General features: G+C 38.6%; 1 protein-coding gene across 1 annotated transcript in view; it reads right to left on the bottom strand.

Moving 5' to 3' along the window:
- Positions 1–1762: 1762 nt before the first annotated feature.
- The window catches only part of LOC137995170 (uncharacterized), a 21094-nt gene continuing 1821 nt past the window's right edge, over positions 1763–21035 (bottom strand). Inside the window, exons 2-11 of the mRNA XM_068840746.1 lie at positions 17594–17687; positions 17217–17286; positions 14834–14951; positions 13771–13874; positions 9922–9976; positions 7367–7447; positions 5668–5764; positions 3682–3751; positions 2462–2579; positions 1763–2091 (exon numbers count right to left, since the gene is read on the bottom strand). Coding sequence (XP_068696847.1) covers positions 1915–2091; positions 2462–2579; positions 3682–3751; positions 5668–5764; positions 7367–7447; positions 9922–9976; positions 13771–13874; positions 14834–14951; positions 17217–17286; positions 17594–17687 — 984 coding nt within the window. The 3' untranslated portion in view covers positions 1763–1914. The remainder of the gene's footprint in view (positions 2092–2461; positions 2580–3681; positions 3752–5667; positions 5765–7366; positions 7448–9921; positions 9977–13770; positions 13875–14833; positions 14952–17216; positions 17287–17593; positions 17688–21035) is intronic.

The raw sequence follows: 21035 nt of genomic DNA, 5'->3' as shown, positions 1-21035 counted from the left end.
TTGGTCTTCCACCCAGATACCAACCCCGCCCGACAGGGAAAACGCGCACAGACTGAATCAAGAGATTGGTTGAGCACTAACCACTGTTGATTCACCAGCCTTTCTCGCGTATATTACCGCGCTTTATTTACAAGGAAAGTAGAACTACTAGCCACAGCAATTCGCTTGCTGTGAAAACGAAGTTGAAGTGATCAACAGGTCAGCCTCGATGCCAATGTTAATCTTCGACTGTCGAACGCACTTCAATAATCCGAGATTACTACCAGTTTAGTCCTAAATTTTCCCAGAATCCACGAATTTCTTTCTCACGAGTGCATTTATGCAGGATTCTGATACTAGTACAAGGCAGTGTAGATCCTTCTTGACAAGAGGAACTGTTACGAAACAAAACCCCTTGGATTCTGGCAGATTAGATATTTTACGGTTCAAAAGATTAAAATCATACCTCTTTTATGCCACTTTTTCAGGCTTCCAGTGCAATTGGATACTGGATGAGCCTGGTAAAGTTTTTTGCTGAGGTGGGGCAGGGAAGTTAATTTAGGGGGTGTCAAGTTCTAGTGGGGGGGGGGGGGGGTCCAATTTCGGGGGGAGGTCTCGATTATAGGGGGAATTGATGCAAAGCAGGAGCCCTCCTGTGCAAAGACATCTTTGGCATCACGGGATCTCTTAGATTTTTTATTTAATTCAGGGAAGGGGTCACATGGTCTTGCTCTCGGGTCTATTAGAGTTCCTTCGGCAATGGCTAGTTTTATAAATCTGATCAGATTCCCTTGGTCTCACCACAAGCAGTCCGGTCGCACACAGGACAACCAGGCCAGCGGTGACTTCAGAGCGGGTGTAATGTGTCTTCATTCAGCAACAAACTATATTTTATGTCATATATTTTACAACGGTAAGTTACAACAAACATAACAATTCAATTGAAAAATAATTCACTATTACAGGCACTTAAATAAAAATAGAACTGCTGTACAATGAAACCAGGGATGTCATACCTTAATAGAATTTGATTGTCCAGGAGAGAGTCGTCCTGATAACGACTGTTTGAAACTGACCTTCAACAATCTGAGAGGTTGTCAAAAGCCAGTTACAAACAGCAGTCCTTCTCAAGGCTACCTTCACCAGCACGATCAAAATCCAATGATATGGCTAGTAAATGTAGTGTCCTCTTTTTCTCTAAAGTCCCATCAACTAACCTCGAACATTTAGTTTTACTATAATAATAATTATCATGAGCTCCTGAATATGTACATCTTATCAAGAATGTTTCCAAAGCTTGGGCAGCAGTGCACCTTCTATACAGTAGAAATTCTTATCCACATATTTCCAGAATCATAAGTTATTGTCAACCAATGCGATAATTAATAATTACCATCTAAAAATAATAAGCAACTATTCACCGAAGTGGAGGTGGCTGCTGGTGGATATTTACTGCGCTGCGAAGGAGGCTAGAGTTAATGCAGAGTCTAGTTAGGGTGCGTTCGATTGACTGTATTCCGGCATAGGAATACACGGAATGGAAGTTAGAAATCCTTCGTTTCTGCAGAGATTCACATTAAAATTGTCAAAACCTGCTAAAATGCTACTTTAAACATATCTTATTATCCTGGTTGGCTTCAAAATGCCAGACATACCGTTTTAAATTATCACTCTATGATCAATCAAACCCACCCGTAGTGTTACAGCTGGAGGGCTCTTTAAAGTAACTGTGTAGTGAGAGTGTTCAACAACTGTGGTTCATTGAAGATAGGACTACAATAGGACCGATTTGCATTAAAAGGGTGTTGGTCAAAATACCAAATGTTGCCTTTAACTCAATTTCACAATTTTGGATGTAAAATAAGAACACTTTCGGAATTTGAAGCAGAAATCAGCCAGCTCAATAATATCTCCACATGAAAATAAATCCACCTATTAGTAAAAACCATTCTCATCAATAAGAGATCCACTGTTAAGTGGAGTTTTTAAATAATATTTTGTTGTATTTGTGGCCACTCCAATCACTCCACAGGCCAAACAAGCTCCAGAATTTCCAGAGGTGAGACTCAGTTCATGCCCTCCTCTTCCAAGATCATCGACACCTTCACAAATCTGCAAGGAAAATACAAAAAAATGTCGAAAAGTGATCACCAATAACTTTATAATGGTCCTCGTGCCATCTCAATCACATACAGATTCATTCTACTACTCTTGTTTATCTTATATCAGCCAAAAAATGTTCAACTAAGATACAATGTTACAAATTAATGCGGCATTAATCTTAACAAAAATATTTCCTAATATTTCCTTCTTTAATGTTTTAAATTCATTTTAGAGAAAGCAATGCTGAAAGGGAATCTGCAGGGTTTGAGCTGGATCAACAATGGTCTTTCCAATCCATTACTTTGTCATCTTTTTGACCCAAGAGCCAAGTCTTATTCATTGCAACACAAACAATGTTGTTGCAGGTTATTATCCTTACCTCTACGGCACGGCCTATCACTGAATATTCTCCCATCAATGACACAGTACTATCAACGATATTCACTTCTGCCTGGCCTTGGCTGTCAGCTTCAATGTTACCAAGGTCACCAGTATGTCTATCAAAATAACAAAAGATACAATAAATTTAGGTTACCACAACATTTCTTCAATATTTACCCTTTTATCCGTTGCTTGATTTCCTAGTAAAGCGCCTACAATGCGTCCAATTTGTGGCAGCAAGTCTTGTAGAAGGACGGTATGTGAATGATGTAAGTAGAATTTAAGGCAAATAGGTTGGTTGCCTGTAAAGGAAAGAAGAGACTTTCACCTCCTAAATCTTGTGCACAAAGCTTTATACAGCCCTAACTGGCCAGCACATGTGCAACTGGTTAAAGTACAACACAAGTGAACTTTGCGCTCTAGTCAAGCAACAAGATTACAAATTCCATTAGAAAAGGGCACTTTTCAGGATGCAGCAGCCATTCTTTTTAACTCATTGACTCCCAGGGGTTCCCCATTGACAAGTAAAATCGTCTGGCATTAGACAGAGTAAAATACTAAGTCTGGCCAGTTTTGGCCGGTTTGGACGTCAAAGGGATTAATTAATTAATTAATTAATAATGCCCTTCCAGCAAAGCTAAGACAATGTACAGACATCACATCGTACAAGACTGATGTCTACAAAAAACTTATCAATAATTATTCTTAATGTACATTTTTCATAATATCTCTATATTTCTTTATATATTTATATATTACTTAATATAAGTTTAATCATGATTTAATCAACAACATTTATTCAAAGTTCAAATCACTAAATTACAAGAAAAAGATACATTAACTATAAACATTCTCAACATGTCTTGGACTAATGTAGAACTTGTAAACAGTTTTAACATTGCTGTTCAACAAAGTCATACATATATTGAAGTATATAAATGCTAAAGCCATTTGCCCAGGCTTTAACAGCAGAGTAAGCATGTGACAATCTGGCCACTAATCATAAACTGTTGTTTTTCTCCACTTCACAATGTCAACAAGTAACACTCCAGCAAAAAGATGCTGAGAATAGAGAGAATCTTGTTGTTTGCTTTCAATTTGGAACACACCATAGGACAGATTGCCAGTCATGATTTTGGTCAGGTTGAAATACAGTAATTATTTACTGGTTACTAAATATTATTATGTTCTTTAAAACATCATTATTACTCACTTTACCTTTCTTCATCATTGGGTCCCCCATGGCTTTTATTTAATGGATTGAAATGTGCTCCAGCTGAAGAACCCCCTATCATGAATGAAAGCAATATATTTCACATAATAGTTCAAAGAATGAAACACATGCATATAATTTATTTAGACTATAACCCATTAGCTTCAAATACATTATTTTATTTATTTCACTCATTGAGTCCTCTCACTGGAACACATAAATCCAACAAATTGACCTGCTCCCAGCTGAGCAGCTTCATAGTTCAGTTTAATTGAGCATTCCAACAGTATCGCAGCTCTAGATCATGGGTTTTAATCCTGTTAAAGCCGCCTGAATTTTTCAGTGTCAAAAAGAGACAATAGTTTTGGCTTAAACTGTCCAGATGAGTGTGAAGATCACTTCTCCCTTTCGGAACTTATTGTGAACATTACATTCTGTACGAATAACAATAAATTTATACTGGTCACATCAGAACAACTCAACAAGTTATTTATAATTTCAAACTATTAACAAAGTCTGAAATGATAAACATTTCCAACTCAGTATTTTACCAAAAAAGCATAATATGCTCCACACCCGTGTCATGGTTGCATCTAGTTGAATTTTTATGTAACTTTGCCTACTTATATTTTAGTAAAGTAAAGTTACAGTCTCGTAGAGTTTACTAAACTGAGAGTAAGCAGGAAAAAAAGTTCTCAATACATGTACATGTCTGATGTGTGACAAGTTGTGGGGCTTACACTTAAAGAATCTTCTGTTGTGATCCTGTCAATCAAGTATTTTAGTAACGCATCATTGCACAACCATGTCCTTTGACAACGGGCACATCTCGCCTGGAGTTTTCATAGAGCCCGCATTGTGATTTCAATAAATCAGACCTGAAAACCTTCATTTGCTGTTTCTTACACGGTGGCAGCATGAGCAAGACTTTTACTGGACTGCGAGCAGTCTCTCTTTTGCTTTAAAATCGTTGAACGAACAAACACTTCAAAAAGGCTGAAACTGTAGGTCACAAATACCGCGGGTGTTTGTTAGAGCGAAAAGAGAGACTGCGATGGTTTCATATTGCGTTTTGGAACCCAGTGACAGATTGACAGCTCTAATATCAAGCCATGCCCTTTTGGAAAATACTCTCGTGGGAATCAATGAGTGTATTTTGCCGACTGGTAATTTATATGTTATGTTTGTTCGACAACCGTGTAGCACTTTTATTTTGCGGACTTGTAAACACGAGCAAAATTCATAAGAATTTTTCTGCCAAAGTGAGGCTAGTTAGGAGGATTAGCACAAAGACAAAAGAATAATTTCTTGACCGCCATTTATGAATACAGTCTATAAAAACAGAAAATAGTACCTTTAAATCACACTAATTTGTCTATGATTTAGCGATAATCACATTTGCACTGCTGGAGCATCCTAGTGGTACGACATAATAATCTTGGTTGGCACAACAGTGTCAATCACACTTTTTGCAACAGTGAAACTTTATTTAATTAAAGAAAACTGTATGCAGAATGGCCAAAACATTTTGCTTTTCAAAAAGGAGCAAGTAGGGCTCCTGTTCTTGTTTAAATTTTATATGGTAAATGGCCCCCAAATTACCATGAATTTAGAGTTGATTGACATTTATCAAAGTTGACGTCATCACTTCTCCCGAGATAGACCAATAAGCACACTCCATCACCATTCACACACACAATATAATCCCCCCCAAACTACCTGCTAATTAGTGAATGTTTTAGGTAATGGAGAGAAACCCCTTCATGTAAGGTGGATTCTTCTATCAACACCAATTAGGAAAGCCACAAAGGTTGCTAAGTTAACTGCTGCTTCATGCATTACTATTATTAAAATAACCAAGCAATAGTGTCCTTTACAAGCGTTCTCTTTCCTTCTTCCTCTTGCGCCCTCCTTGTTCTCCCTCCTTGTTCTCCCTCCTCTTCTCCCTTTCCCTTTCCCTTTAAATGCAGACTATTCTAATGGAGGAATACCTTCTGAAATGTCACCGTACTCCAAGATGTGGAAGCCATGTTTTCCCTCCGTCAGTCCTGCTAATACCCCTGTGATTTCACAAGCTGCTCCTGGGAACTTACGTACAGAGTAATAAAAAAATAAATATCCAATTACAAGCAGGTCAATAACGTACCCAGGCTGGGCAGTTGACTACTTTCTGTGCACTGGGGCCTTTGCATTAAAGTGGCGTAATGAATTTGGACAGGAGTGTTGTTTCAATTTTGTTCTGGCACCAAGCAGCCAAACACATGATTGTCTTTGTGCAAGATACAGGAGTTAAAATGAGAATTGTGTGACTTTTTTATGCAGAATGTCTGTGAAAAGTAGAGGGTGTTAATAACAGGGCTATCAACTCACCTGGATAATCTGGGACACTCGAGATTTTGGACCAAATCTCCCGAACTCAAGATTATGATCTGAAATCACCCGATTAATTGCCAAAGTTTCTCATTTCTCGTGAGAATTGACTTTCACAACAATAAAATTTCAAATACTTTGTGTTTTTTGAGTTAATTTAACAATTCAAACGTTTATTTTCCTCATGTACTCTGATAAACCGTTCTTGCAAGCGTTGCCATTGACTGATTGTAATTTGAGCAATAATGTTATTGGTCCAAAATAAACCAATCAAATCAAATGTTGCAATGCCAATGACAACTTTTTCACACATATTTTGACTTTTGCCTAAGTTGTGTGACAGAGTACTTTCTTTTTGCATAAGAGACACAATATGATGTCACAAGTGTTATGACGTCATCTATCATTCCATCCCAATAAATTTTCAATATTTGAAGAGTTCGGGGGTTTACTGGCTGAGTCCTGTAATAAACCACCGCGCACCGGTGGCTCACTTGGTTGAGCACCAGGCTGTCACGCGGGAGGTTGTGAGTTCAACTCCGGCCGGACCAACACTCAGGGTCTTTAAATAACTGAGGAGAAAGTGCTGCCTTTGTAATTACATCTGCAAATGGTTAGACTCTCTAGTCTTCTCGGATAAGGACGATAAGCCGGAGGTCCCGTCTCACAACTCTTCAATGTTCATAAATTATCCTGTGGGACGTAAAAGAACCCGCACACTTGTCGCAAAGTAGGGCATGTAGTTCCCGGTGTTGTGGTCTGTCTGATCTTCTGTGTTGTATCATGGTTGGGAGGGTAAATGCTCGGAGATATTAGCTACACCAAGCTACTCTAAAATCCGAGGGTAAATAAAGATATATGAAATATGAAATATATGAACTGTTACACATAATTCTACTTGCCGCAGATTTGAGTGCAGGCGGCTAAATTACACAATACAGGGCCACTTATTTCCATATCATTCAATTACAAAAGCTCCGTTTTTTTTTCTCTACAGAAGCTTGAAACTAATTTGCGTGTGCTGGCTCAACAGGAGCTCCAGACATCATAACACCAAGTCCCTCTCAATAAATATTTTGCTATTTCAGAACTCGGGGCTATCGACACAGCATTGTCCCAAAGTATGTTTTCTTAACCAAGTGTTAAAAGCTACCAATAAATCGTCCTGCTCTGAATATTTTGTGCTCGTAAATAAGACGGAAGACTTACTGGTAATGTACATGACTTCGACTTGGCTTACAAGCGGAGCTCATGGTCAGTTGGTTTTGCCTTATACTTCATAAAATACAGGACCAATATTATCACACCTTGAAAGCTTACCTCTTGCGAAAATGTTATTGATCCTCGAACGGAACCTGTTAGATTACATACTGCACGTGCCATATGAACGCAAAATTTTAGCTGTGGACAACCCAGTCATGACCCTGCTACTACATAACGTACGGTATGTATGGGGTACGGTTTGTCCGTGCATGCTCGTAGGGTAAAGGGTTGGGTAACTAAACCACGTGATGTTCTGCTGTCTGACATACTTCAAGTGCTCTTTTTGCTTTGTTGTTTCACATTGCTAGATATTTAACCTTTTTCTCTTCTTTTCCCAGTTTTTGGCTGAATTGTGTGGTGTAGTGGGGTGCCTTTGGAAAGAGCAAATCAACAGGACATTCGGAAGTGATCTTGACTGAGTTAAGGTGATTCCCTGGTTTTGCATTGCGCAATCCTACTGCGCATAATTTCTTGCGTCACTGGCGCGTGCAATAGCGCGGGCACATTGATAAAATGGCGGATTTTCATTGGTGCCAAAGCTTATTCCATCGGAGCGCACACTCTGCCATCCGTCAGAAGGAGGTCACTATTCCATCAATGAATGGCCATTTTCTTTAGAACGAGTCAAGTGACCCCCAATTTTTAATTCATATTTTTGCTGAGAACGATGTCTTTATGGAGTAGTAAAAAATAAGCAAAAATCTATAGCCCGTTGGCTATTTTTTATTTTTTTTCTACGTCGAAACGACTGAACAAACTGATTCCCAAAAAATATTGGACTATTCGTTCTATGCAAAATACTTCTATTGAAGTATTCGCTCTATGCAAAGTTCACAGTGGAACATACAAGAACGAAACAAGATCCAGAAATAACGTAGAAAATTCTCCTTACCTTTAAAGCTTGCCGTTCTCAAAGAAAAAAGGCATCTGTTCACTTTATCTGAATAGTTTAATACTATCTCTATCACTGCGGGCGGAAACATTCCAAACTAAATGTTATCGCAGTATCGGAAGTCCGTCACGGTAGCCGAGTGGTGTAACGCGCTCTCAGATTGCCGCAAAGCTGGGAATGTGTTCTAATCGCGGCAGGAAAGTTTGGAAATGCTGAAGGGTATAAAAGTAGATTTACCCGATCGCAGCTTAATTCAATATCCGTAGGATATGCACATCTGTGACTACCGGTACGTACCAACGAAAAAACAAAGACACACGACTCGTTGCCCTTACGGGCCCGAGTTTAATTCATTTTCTCTTGTTCTAACTAAATAACGTCTCACGCAAACAACAAAAATTTGAACGCTTTAAGCCGCAAACAATGCTGTAAAGCGTCCGAGAGGGATATCGTCCACCCGACTTATTTTCAACCGCCTGCAAGAACTTGGATAGCCAGTAGTTCAAACTTTTCGCATTCATGTTTTCAATGCTTTCAGTCAACTCTTGCACGTCTACACCGTGGGGTATGCACATTTGTGACTACCATCAACAACAAAAAAAATGAAAACGCGACTGGTTGTAAGACGTGGTATGCCTTCGGCATCCCCCGTAATAAGTTAGAAATAACCACACGAGGTAGTAATACCCCGACACGAGTCTCCAAATTCCTTTATTATTGCATTAATACTAACAATATTATATCGGAGGCAACAGATCGTTACCTTTTTCCTCCGAACAATGCACTAACCTGCGATCAGGCGTTCGCGCCCTCTTCCGCATTAAGAAAAGAACACCTGATTGCAGGTTATCCGAACACCGAAAGGAATTAAATTTATTTAGCCCATAGAGCGATGCACTCAGTCCGAGAATTTGAACGATCCAGTTTTTTTTCCCGATCTTCAATTATATTTTTAATAGTTTCGGAATTCCTGATTGCATTCGGACTCTCTGCTTTATTTAAGTTCATTAGAGGCATCTCAAAACATCAACGGAAATGGTTATTTCGCTTGCAGAAAGTGGAGAATGGAATTATGAAGGGAACACGTGCATTCTTGTTGGGAAACTCCGGCTATAAGCAAAAATACCTGACTACCTTTTCCCAACGTAATCCATCTAGATTATAACTGAGGCCCAAGAAATAACGGACACCATACCGCAAGATGATTCTCCTTGAAATGAACACATACAAGACTCACAACAATTACCGGGGTAGTGCAACCAAACTGCGCAGCAGGGGTGGAGAAAAAATCAGTTATATATGAAGCATGGGTGATTTAGATTTATCATTAAATAGAGTGGTGTATTATATGTTAAAGTGAGGTCTATTGAAGTAAGAGAAGTACATTTATAAGTAACTGAGGCTTTTCAGGACTGATTCACAAAGCTGTCTGGGCGGATTTGACCCCACTACTGATATACTGCTTGTTGTGCAGCTTACAATCAATGTTGGGAAAGATGTCCCCACTGGGTAGCCACGTCAGCAGGTTCTAGTTCCCTATCCCTTTTCAGAAAGTGAGAAGGATCGTTTCATTAAAGTCCCAAACCAATGCTCAACCAAGCCCACAAGTTGCCGCTGAAATGTACATGCTTAATTAACCAGGACCTGGTTGTTCAAAAGCCGATTACGCCGCTAATCCCACGTGCACATTAAAAATTAACCGAGGAGTTTTTGTCTCTACTTCCAAATGCTGTTCTGCGCTGATATTTGGAAAAAACTTTACATTAGAAGTCAATCTTGAGAAACAAAAATAAGAAAAAGAAACTTTCACCAAAAAGTTAAAAACATGAAACAAAAGTTCACGCTATCGGCTTTCGAACAACCTGGACCAAGGCTTACTAAGTTTCACGCAACAAATAATAATTTAAACGAACTCTGCAAATCTTTGGGAATCCTAAACAGCGGGAGGCAGACCATTTGGTACTTACAAGCGAAGCCGAGAAGTTGAATCTCATCTCCTTATAACAACTTTAAAGGCGGTCTTTAGGAAGTGCTCAGAGCAAGACGTGAACTCGGGGCCTTCCAAATGAAAGTCACAATGCCATAACTTCTCCGCCTCGCTGCCCAAAGTACTCAAAATAACAGCGCTAAAATCTTAAAATCAGTCTCCCTTTCAAAGGTAGCTGGTCATGATAACACCCCATGCAGCAAATCGTGTCAAGGATGTATCATCGCTAACGGCCACTCACACATGCAACTATTTAACTCCTCGGTAAGAAGTAACACGTATCCTTCTCATTGGGAATGTGGTCAAGTGACACCTGTTTTTAAGAAGAGTGATAAAAATCTGAAATCAAATTACCGATCGATTACAGGATTGGCGGCATTTAACAATGTCTTGGAGCGTCTTCTTTCCATAGCTTTCCATTCAAGTCTACAATTATATTCAGGATAAACTTCCACCCTATTTATCGGCATATCGAAGGCATTACAGCTGCTAAACTGCCTCAGTTATTGCCTCGAATAGAAGAATTAGTCAAAGATTGCACTGAACAAAAAGGAGCATGCAGCTTTAGCTGGGAATGCCGATTGATCTATCAAAAGCGTTTGACTGACTTGAAGTTCCTCACGAGGTTTTGTTGTCTTAGCTGAAAGCATGTCTTTCAATCACTAGCGTAACCAAAGGGTCAAAATTGGCAATGCTTTCTCTATTGGCTATAAATTCATAAAGGAGTTCCACAAGGGTCTGTCTTGGGCCCCTTGCTATTCAACATTTTTCTCAACGATTTCCTTTTTAAGTCTACGAATTCATATCTCTTTTCGCATGAGAATATATATATGACTTCACTATAGCACAAAAAACTTAACTTATTAAAATAAGTCATTATCAAGCAATAAAAATAAAAATGAACTCGAATATACAATGGAGTTGGCTGTTGATGATAAAATCTCTTTCCTTGGAATGGACATCATTAAGAATGGAAATAAACTCTACACTAGTGTTTACAGAAAACCTACGAACGCTGGTCCAGGATTGTTATTACATTTTGATAGTCACGTTGATAAACAATATAAGTGTTTTTTGATTAAGACCATGATCTTTCGAGCTTGTCGATTATCTTCCACACCTGAAGCTGTAAATAGTGAATGTGTTAAGCTTACTGGCATTATATTTTCATTTTAGGTGACCCTAGTATATATCATAAGGAATCTAATGATGATAATATTCATAAGGAGTCCAAGGACGATAACGATTTTAGAACTGTTAGGTTTTCTTTGCCCTTTAAGAACCAGAGTTCGGCGAATCTGGTGAAGGAGCAGTTGTGATCCTGGAGTTCTAACATCGGTTTCGACATTCAACCTGTCTTTCGCAGTAAACCCATTCAACAGGTTCTACGGCCAAGGAGAAGAAGCCTGATTTACCACAGTTTCTTTAGAAACTACCCCTTCATTCTAACAATTAATGCGTTGTGTATCATTTTAGAGCGAGTTTCAATTGAGTGTCGTAAAACCTTCGTAAAACCAAAACCAAAGTAATTACTTTGGCCAATCAAAAAGGACCGAGACAATCCAGTAAATCAATCAAAACTCGAACTAATTACACGTAGCCGACACAAAGCGCGGGAAAATGGGCACGCGCGAGCCACGATTGGTTTTGGTTTCACTCCTGATTGGTTGAAAAAGTGGCGCGATAACTATGAACCAATCACTGAGTGAAGTAATGAAAAACCAAAGTAATTACACAGTTACTTTCGACACTCAATTGAAAACCACTCTAAATGTGATCAGTGTGATTCTGATTTTGTAGGTTGCATCCACTCAGGAACATAGGTATTCCGCCATAGGAAAGGATCTTATTAATATCCATGGTGGTATTGACACATCTAGATTAAGCAGTCCATTCTCTTTTGTCACGAAATGCCAAACTAAGTTTGATTGTCTTCTGTATGGAATGCTTTTCATTAAGGAACTTAAGCCTTCACTCAATACTCAAGCACTCCATTCCAGCTAAGCTTTTTACTTGATCGCATCTCTAGGGTAAACAGCATAACTTCATGCTTTATTCTCATTATATATTCGAGTTCATTTATATTTTAATTGCTTGATAATGTAAGTCGAAACGTCGCATTTTAAATTTTTTTACCGTTTTTTACCATGTTTAATATTTTATCGCAATATTTTATGGATTTATATACAAAATCTCTTCTAATTAATATAAATATATATATGGCTTACTTTCTCCCTCGGAGGTGAGGGAGAACTCCCTCATATGGGCTATATAGGTATGTGCGACCCCAAAGTGTATGCTTTTTTAGCCGTTTTGGTCTGCAATAGGGTAGACATTTTGACCACTTTGGTCTGCTGAATAGGGTATGGAATATGCAGTCAAGTCTCGAATTGGGTATATTTTTTAGCAGCTACTTCTTCATCATTAAGCGATAAGACCATCAACGGCGGAAACGCAAATTAACTGTTCCTGGTATAGTGTTGATACCACTAGGTATAGTCTTCACTCATTTAGTTATTTTGCAAGTAAATAATTATATATCATGGCCGGACAATTTGCGTACATCGACTTCTCTTTCTGCGTTCAATGCTTGTTCGAGAACTATAAAATCTGATAAACAATGTTGTTCTTTGTGCGAGAAATACTAGTCTTGAATGGCTTACGGTATTCCGCGAAACAAAACAAAAATGGAGGATGTTACATGGTCGCAGGGGGATGCGAAATTTCTCTTCGAGTGTTGAAAAATATTTTTCAACACGAGAAGAGAAATTTTGTATCTCCAAGCGGCCATGTAATATTCTACCTATTATACAAACACCAATGAAAGACTAAATCATTCCACGAAAGGCATCGGAAGGTGCGATTTTTAAATGTAACCATAGCAACATTGATCTTTTCATGTGTGAAGGTGACATGTATCTTCACGTGTGAAGATATCATGTTTTCGCGCGAAAGCTCACGTGGTATTTCATTGGTGTTTATATAACAAATGTTAATCTTTCACTGTACTTTACTGAGGACTCTTAAAACATCTTGCTATCATAGAAACTCCTCATTGTTAACAAGAACTAATTTGGACCAAAAAATTTGAAGTGAGTCACTACATGCCTTTCAATTGAAGTTAAATTTATACAGTTCTGGCCATATATTTGCCACAAAGTTCACTTTATTTTTTCACACACTTATGAGCGTATTAGTGCGGTTATGCTTTAACACGTTTTCTCAGCAAAATCAAACTTCAAATTTATTGACTCTTTATTCAAATCAAATTTATCACTACACTTGTGAGCGCACAAGTTAACAATAATTATTGCAAACTACAACCTAATAGTCTGAGTGACTGTTTAAGCCAGAGTCATGCACGACTGATCAGACATGGACTTATCACATTTAGTTGACAAGTTTTCTCACAGTTTACAGCATCTAGGTTATATAATGAGTGTTTTAAGTTAAACCAAACCTACATGTATAACATTCATTAACAAGGATTAGTGGTAGATCTTATAAAATATTATTGTTCTGGTTGAACTCAAACCTTTCGTTGTATCTCTCACAATTATTTATGTTGGTAACACTTTTCACTTAGTGATGCCAATAACACCACAAGCAAAACGTCCTCCAGCATTTCCAGTCTTTGTGCTTTCCTCATTGCCACCTTTTCCCAAATCATCTTCCTTTGCATGAACCTTTATTAAGAAAAAGACAAAAGATCTCTAATCAATGGTAATAATTACAGTAGAGTAGCAGCTCTCGTAACCTGCCATTGTTTGGTATTGTAAGCAACTTCTATTGTTTTTAAGTCTAAGTCATTGTTTCAATTATTGTTTAGTCTTTTGCTTTTGGGTTGGGTAGCAAGCCAATCATAATTATATGTTACGAGAGCTGCTACATCACACAATAATTAACATGTTCATCAAACAAAGTGGATACAATACAATAACTTGCAGTAACAAGATAAGAGGGCTTTGTTATGACAATGATATATATATACTTTACTTTATCCCCCCCCCCCCCCCCCCCCTCCTGAAAGCTCCTTTTTCTTTAGCTTCTTTCGTAACTTATGGCAAAGGTTGTTGCTACTCCAATCCCATCGCATGCACAACTTGTCCCTAGTAATAATACTGGTACTCATTTTACCCACCATGAATGGATGGAAAGCTGAGTGAACCTTGGAGCACACGAACTGGGATTAAAACTCAGAGCACTGAGATGTAGTCCCAGGGCGATATCTACAACACTACCCACGCTCCATCAATGCTATGATCCAAAACAGCTATATCTACACTACGCACGCTCCATCAATGCTATGATCCTAAACAGTACCTCTCAGGACTTCACTCACCCAGACAACCATACTTCACTTAATTATGATATGACGACTGGGTTCCACCGTTTCCAACCTTTACAAAACTTGCAATAAGAGATTATTACATTTTAGCAGAGATATTGCTAAGAAAAGCTATGTCAGCTCACTTAGGAACCCAACCAAAGATTTTTGACGGTGAGCCCTACAAAAGCTCTAAACCGTGGTTGTATGATTGAATTTGAAGCAGTGAAAAGGTCTACTAAGCTGGATGCTGGCCCTTAGCAACACCTTTGGTGAAAGCTTCCATCATGTACAGTTAAAGGATAATTTGCTTCTCACCACAATGGTTCGTCCAACAACTGAATTATTTCCAACTAGAGTAACCAGTCTGTCTGTTATGTCAACTTTGGCTACACCTGTATCATCTGCAATAATGTTACCAAGGTCTCCATAATGACTGTGTAAAGAAAGAAATGGTATTCATACAATGTTTGTCAACAAGAATTTTTTTTAAATTTCTTTAAATTAATTAATTTATTTATACACTACTAACAATAATAATATTTACAATACATTATTATATAGATATTGATGAAATACCAGGATTTCTCCCTTTACTAAAAAATCATATCTTCACCGCACGCAGTGAACATATCATTTTTATCTTTCACATGTGAGGATATAGGTGTTGTCATGGTGAACACGATTACCCAATAAAACACGAGCTTTCTCTTCATTTTAAGATACTTTTGTGCTTTAATATAATTCTTCTCTACTACATTAGCATTTCATATCTTGTTTCATGTTACACAACATGCGTGTTTTAGCAGTTGGTGACCACTTTTTCATCATTTCAAAAATGAATAAAACAACTTGTTTTAAATCTAGACATTTCATCAATATCTATATGATAAACAGAACATTACATGGCCGCTTGGGGATACGAATTTTATCTTTTCATGCTGAAAGTATGTCTCACTCGTTTGCTTCGCTCACTCGTGAGAGATACAGTACTTGCAGCACTTGAAGATAAAATTCGTATCCCCGCACGCCCATGTAATATCCTCTATACCTACTGTCTACTATACAATTACAACAACACTGATTACAATAACGTTATCAATATATGTCGACTCCTACTTTTAGTTACCCTGGGTTCCAGAGGTTATTTTCTCGCTATGAAAAGAGCGAGTCACGAAGTGGCGAGAAAAACCTCTGGTACAGGCTGTTAAAAACCTCACTTCCATGCAAACCAACTTATTTTGATTGACTTCCAGAGTAAACCGGTTTTATCCACGTGATAAAAATATTTGTGCAATGTTTACCGGTCACTCTACTGGGAAATTCTCACGGTGGAGTGAATAAATCATTGTCACTGTCACGTAACAAAAAAGTAAAATCGAAACTGTTCAATGAAATAAACCAAAAACGTGGAATGTTGTAGGAGACAAATTCATAAATCACCTTACCAGTACTCAAGTCTGTGGGATACATCGTTTCTGAGTTTTTTATCGAAGCGTTTCACGCAACTATTATTTGTTACATTCCAAACGTGAATTGGAGAAATACGAAAATTGCATTCAAGTCCTAGAATTAGAACTGAAAAAATTTAAAGAACTTTACGTGGAGTCCCTGAAGCAGTTTCAATATGACTCGAAGCATTGAGGTGTAAAGATGTCAGAAGCTCAGTCACACCTTCGTCAAATTCCCAAACAAAGTCAGAGTGCTAGTTCGATTACGCCCCCTCTAAGGCCACCCAACAGCAAACATTCATCCAGCGTCAATGAGACGAATTAACCTCAATCTGCCAGCCATGAATTTGTGATTATTGTGTCGCTGTCGATCGCCACTGTACCGTTCATCGTCTTCTTGTATTACACCAGTGAAAAACCGGTTTGATCGTCCCCCTCGACTTAACCAATGGCAATCCTTATAAAAAACGGTTTGTCGATCGACCAATGAAATCTCCAGGGTCAAAAGTTGACTCTGGAAGAGGAAAGCGCAACGTGATTGGGGCGGCATGTTCAGAAAGGTTAACAGCCTGTACCAGAGGTTTTTCTCGCCGCTTCGTGACTTGCTCTTTTGTCGCTCTTTTCATTGCGAGAAAATAACCTCTGGAATCCAGGGTAACTTTTAGTAATCATGTAATTAATATAACATAGATCTATATTATTTGATGAGTAAGTTAAGTAGTGTGCCACAAAAAGAAAAGAAACAATAGCCTCATTTCTGTTTAGGGGCTGGGGAGCAATATTGCACAATTTTTCTCAGAAACAATAACTTAAATAGAGTTAAGCATAGGGTTGAGTAGATGTAGTATTGCTAATGTGAGTGTTTGCATTGCCTCACTTGCAGTAACAAGATGTGGTATCAATATGAGAATAATAATAAAAATAAAAATAATAATAATAATAATAATAATAATAATAATAACAACAACAACTTAATTTAAGTGTCAATGGACTTCTTAGCACAAGAGCACTAATTGGGGACACTAACGAAATTAACTCAAATCAAATCAAATCAAATCAAATACTGGTTTTTTTTTTGGGGAGTGGGGAAAATTGGAGTACCAGGAGAAAAACTTCTCGGTGCAGAGTAGAGAACCAACAAACTCAGCCCACATATGACGCAGAATCTGGGAATCTAATCCAAGCCACATTGGTGGGAGGCGAGTCTTACCACTGCGCCAACCCTGCTCCCAAATAATAATCGAATTTACCGTTGCTCATCCTCTGGGCCTCCATGCAATTTCCCAGCTGGGTTGAAATGAGGACCAGCACTTGTACAACCTGAAGAGCAATAACATAAATTAGCACTGTCAAAAAGGCAATCCTCCCTCATCCTTTCCGCATCGGAAAAAAAAAGGTTAATGTCTTCCCATATAGGCGAGGCAATACAAAATTGCGAAAGGCAAAGAATTGCCTTGATAATAAATCTTAATGAACCTTGGGAGCAGCTGGGTCAAGGTGCCGATGCTGCCACAAGGGGATGGAAAACAGCATTATCAGACAGGACTTGGATCTTAGTATTAAAGCTACTTAGCTATTGTAGCTTAATTTAAAGACAAGAAAGAAGATACTTCGGAATCCAACCTACCATTTGTACCATCTCCAAACTGATGGACATGGAAGCCATGTAGTCCAGGTGTGAGACCTTTAACTTCCCCATGAATCCTGCACAATTCCCCTTTCTGAACAGACAAACAGCAATAAAGACAAGATCTTGCCAAGTTATTCTAATGGTCAAGAGCCCTACCCACTGGACAAAATTAATCAACATCTGGTAGCTACTTAAAGTGCCCTTATGATAAAAAGAATCAATTCCTTTTTTTATCAGATTCAGAAAGTGTGTTCGCTTGACTTGACTGACTTGACACCTGACTCGCAAGATCTTGAGCTTAAACTTTTATCCAAAGGCCATTTACTTTGAGTGTCAGTTTTGGATTTCACGGTCCATCATTGCTTGCATTCAAAACTGACCAATTGGACCTCAGAGGGTTGGATCCAGGGAAAAGTGGCGTCAAAGGCTCACTAGCTTACTACAATTCTCGGTTGAGTGCAGCACTGGGAAGTTTCAACGTTTGAGTTTCCATGTTGTCAATGGCAACTTGCTTTGTTTCTGAGAGTGACTTTTAGGGCCTTAACGTCATGAGCAATGAAGCCCACCAGTACTGAAGGAGGAATTAAATAGGAAAATTCCACTTAAAATAAACAGGTGTCTTTTTGAAATCGAACCTTTAAAACTTTGGTCACTTAGTGTTTAGTTAACATAGATTTGATTAAGAATTGATTTTTTGGTCACAGGGGCACTTTAAAAATAGATGAGTGTTGAGAAACACTCAATTTTTTCCTTCAAGGACAGATATGGGACGTCAACTTATGCTAAGGATCACTGATAACCTCGCAATAACCCAAAAAATCGCATGCATTCAAGATCTTTTCTCTAAGAGAAGAAAATAATGGATGAAAGAATTTTCTGGCCACATTCAAGTCAGGCAACAAAAGGGTGGAACAGAAGCAAAAATTTGCTCCAAAAGATGCAGTGCTACTTGTCACTCCTACTAACCAACAGGGCAAAATGGTTTTTAACTTTCATGCAATAAGTATTTTCAGGTCATGTCAGTGTTGTGCTTGTAAGACACAAAAATATAGTTAATTGCCACGCTGAAGGAACAGACTTACTTAGATAACAAAACACATTTGTTTGTTGAAGTCAAAGTGTGAAGTTCTACAGGGAGCACAGTGTTATTAGATTCATGTTCCAGTTTGTGCAATTTGGTCCATTACTACTAACCCTTAGGCAATACAATTTAGGAACTACTTTTCACAAGAGTCAGAAATCCGATAGTTTTGTAGTTGAGTTTGTACATTTCAATAATAGTAATAATAATCATGATTTTTGGCCAGTTTTATAGTTTGACTTAAAAACTTAAAGAGCCTTTTCCTTTGTGTAGTTTTTCAGTAGGATGTCATAAAATATCTCCAGCCACACCCAGATAGGCTCTTTTAGGGGGTTACTTTTTAACCAAAATCGTCCCCTGTACTCCCCTACACTGTGGAATGCACCACACAAATGCCAGAACTGTACCGTATGCAGTCAGTTGAACGTTTATTTTCAAAGCCAGAAATTATACTGGTGCAACTAACAACAATAATGATCATTAAAAATATTTATGTAGGTCATGCTGGTTGTTCATATCACCACTTAAGCTTCGTTCTTGCTAACAATTTAATTAATCAAATTAATTTATGAACTTTATTTCACCCTTTCACCCCTAAACCGGCCTAAACAAGCCATACTTAGTATTAAGGTTTACTCTGTCTAATGCCAGGCGATTTTCCTCATCAATGGGGAACCCCTAGGAGTCAATGGGTTAAGCGTCAAGCGTCTTTAGCACTGGAGCACTAACTGGGGACACTGAACAGAAATCAATTGAAATCAAATCAACTCAACTCATATCAAATTGACATGAGAGGAGATGGGAAAACTTGAGTACATGGAGAAAACTTCCCAGTACAGAGTAGAGAAACAATGAACTCAACCCACAGATCAAACCCGGCCAATTGATTGGTGGGAGGAGAGTGCTTTCACCACTGCCCTCCATTCTCATCCCCATTGTCTGCTTTTCTTTTGGTCAGCACCAAGAACACAGACTCTGGCCACAGCTAAAGCAGGACTTCCAGCTCTTCTACGCATTCTCAAATATTTGAAACAATAACGGTCCTCAATGGTTACAACATTATATCACAGAAAGCCCACACAATCTGTTAGTATAACTGTTTGTAATTTTATAACAAATGTATTGGATTTCACTGTTTGCTTCTGCAGTGATATATTGATAAATATGTGCATGGACTAATGCTAAATAAAGAGGAAGCCTGAATCTTTCAGGGATGTAGCTAAAGTTTTTAGCAGGCGGGAATCTAGCAATGATAGGCGGGTATTTGGGCCGAAGGCCCACCCTAGCGTGCCTTTGGCACGCTATACCTAGGGGGGTCCAGGAAATTTTGAAAATGCATACTCTCAGAGATGCATTTTCCTTGATTTTGGGGGCAAAATCAAGGGCATTCAGGACAGACTTTTATCAGGTAACATTTGTTTAAATTTTTCCCGTAATTCAGCTTCTTTCAGCAATGTCAGTTGGTTCCTTAGAACTTAGCATGTTTCTTTCGTTAGTCTTAAAATATTTCGTGATACCAACGGCCTCAGAATCATTTTTCTTTCTTTTTTCCGACATTATAAAGCAATAATATTTCAACCATCAGAGATACGCAATTTGGCATTCATTATTTCGCATACAAGAAATACAAATACCGCTGCCCATTGAGCCTGCAAAATGGACGATGAAATGCAAATGATGCGATCGTCGCAGTAAATGGAGTGTTTACAATCCTTTCAGTTCAGCTAAGACAGCAATGAAGGTGTAAACAAACGAAATAAATAAATAAAAATCTTCTGACAACATTTAAAAATATCTTGGAGAAAGAAGAAGTGCTTTACAGCCGGAAAAATCGCGTTCACAGCCGGGTAATTTTCCCGGCTTCCGGCTATTATCTACATCCCTGAATCTTTTGGTCATTCTCCTGCGAATTTTGAAAGTGGAGTGATGCGATTTTCTGGGGAAAAATTGCCCTGGTTCTGGAACTGTTCAAAAGTTAGCTTCCACCCTTGTCCTTCCATTGAGAGGCACAGTAAACAGCGAACACAAAATCTTCATAAAATTGCTCAAAATACCACTTCCAAGGTGAAAGAACAACAGTTCATCGCAGGTAAGGTAATAAAATGTTTACTTAGTGTTAGTCCATGTAGCAAAGGCACACAGTGTTAGTCCATGGGAGGCACGATGGCCTCATGGTTAGAGTGCTCGACTTCCGATCAAGTGGTCTGGGTTAGGGTCCTGGCCGGGGACATTGTGCTGTGTTCTTGGGCAAGACGCTCAACTCTCACGGTGCCTCTCTTCACCCAGGTGTATGAATGGGTACCGGCAAATCTAATGCTGGGGGTAACCCTGCGATGGACTAGCATCCCATCCAGGGGG

Source organism: Montipora foliosa, chromosome 3 (assembly GCF_036669935.1).
Source record: "Montipora foliosa isolate CH-2021 chromosome 3, ASM3666993v2, whole genome shotgun sequence".
Taxonomy (NCBI): domain Eukaryota; kingdom Metazoa; phylum Cnidaria; class Anthozoa; order Scleractinia; family Acroporidae; genus Montipora; species Montipora foliosa.
This window is presented reverse-complemented; position numbering and strand designations above follow the sequence as displayed.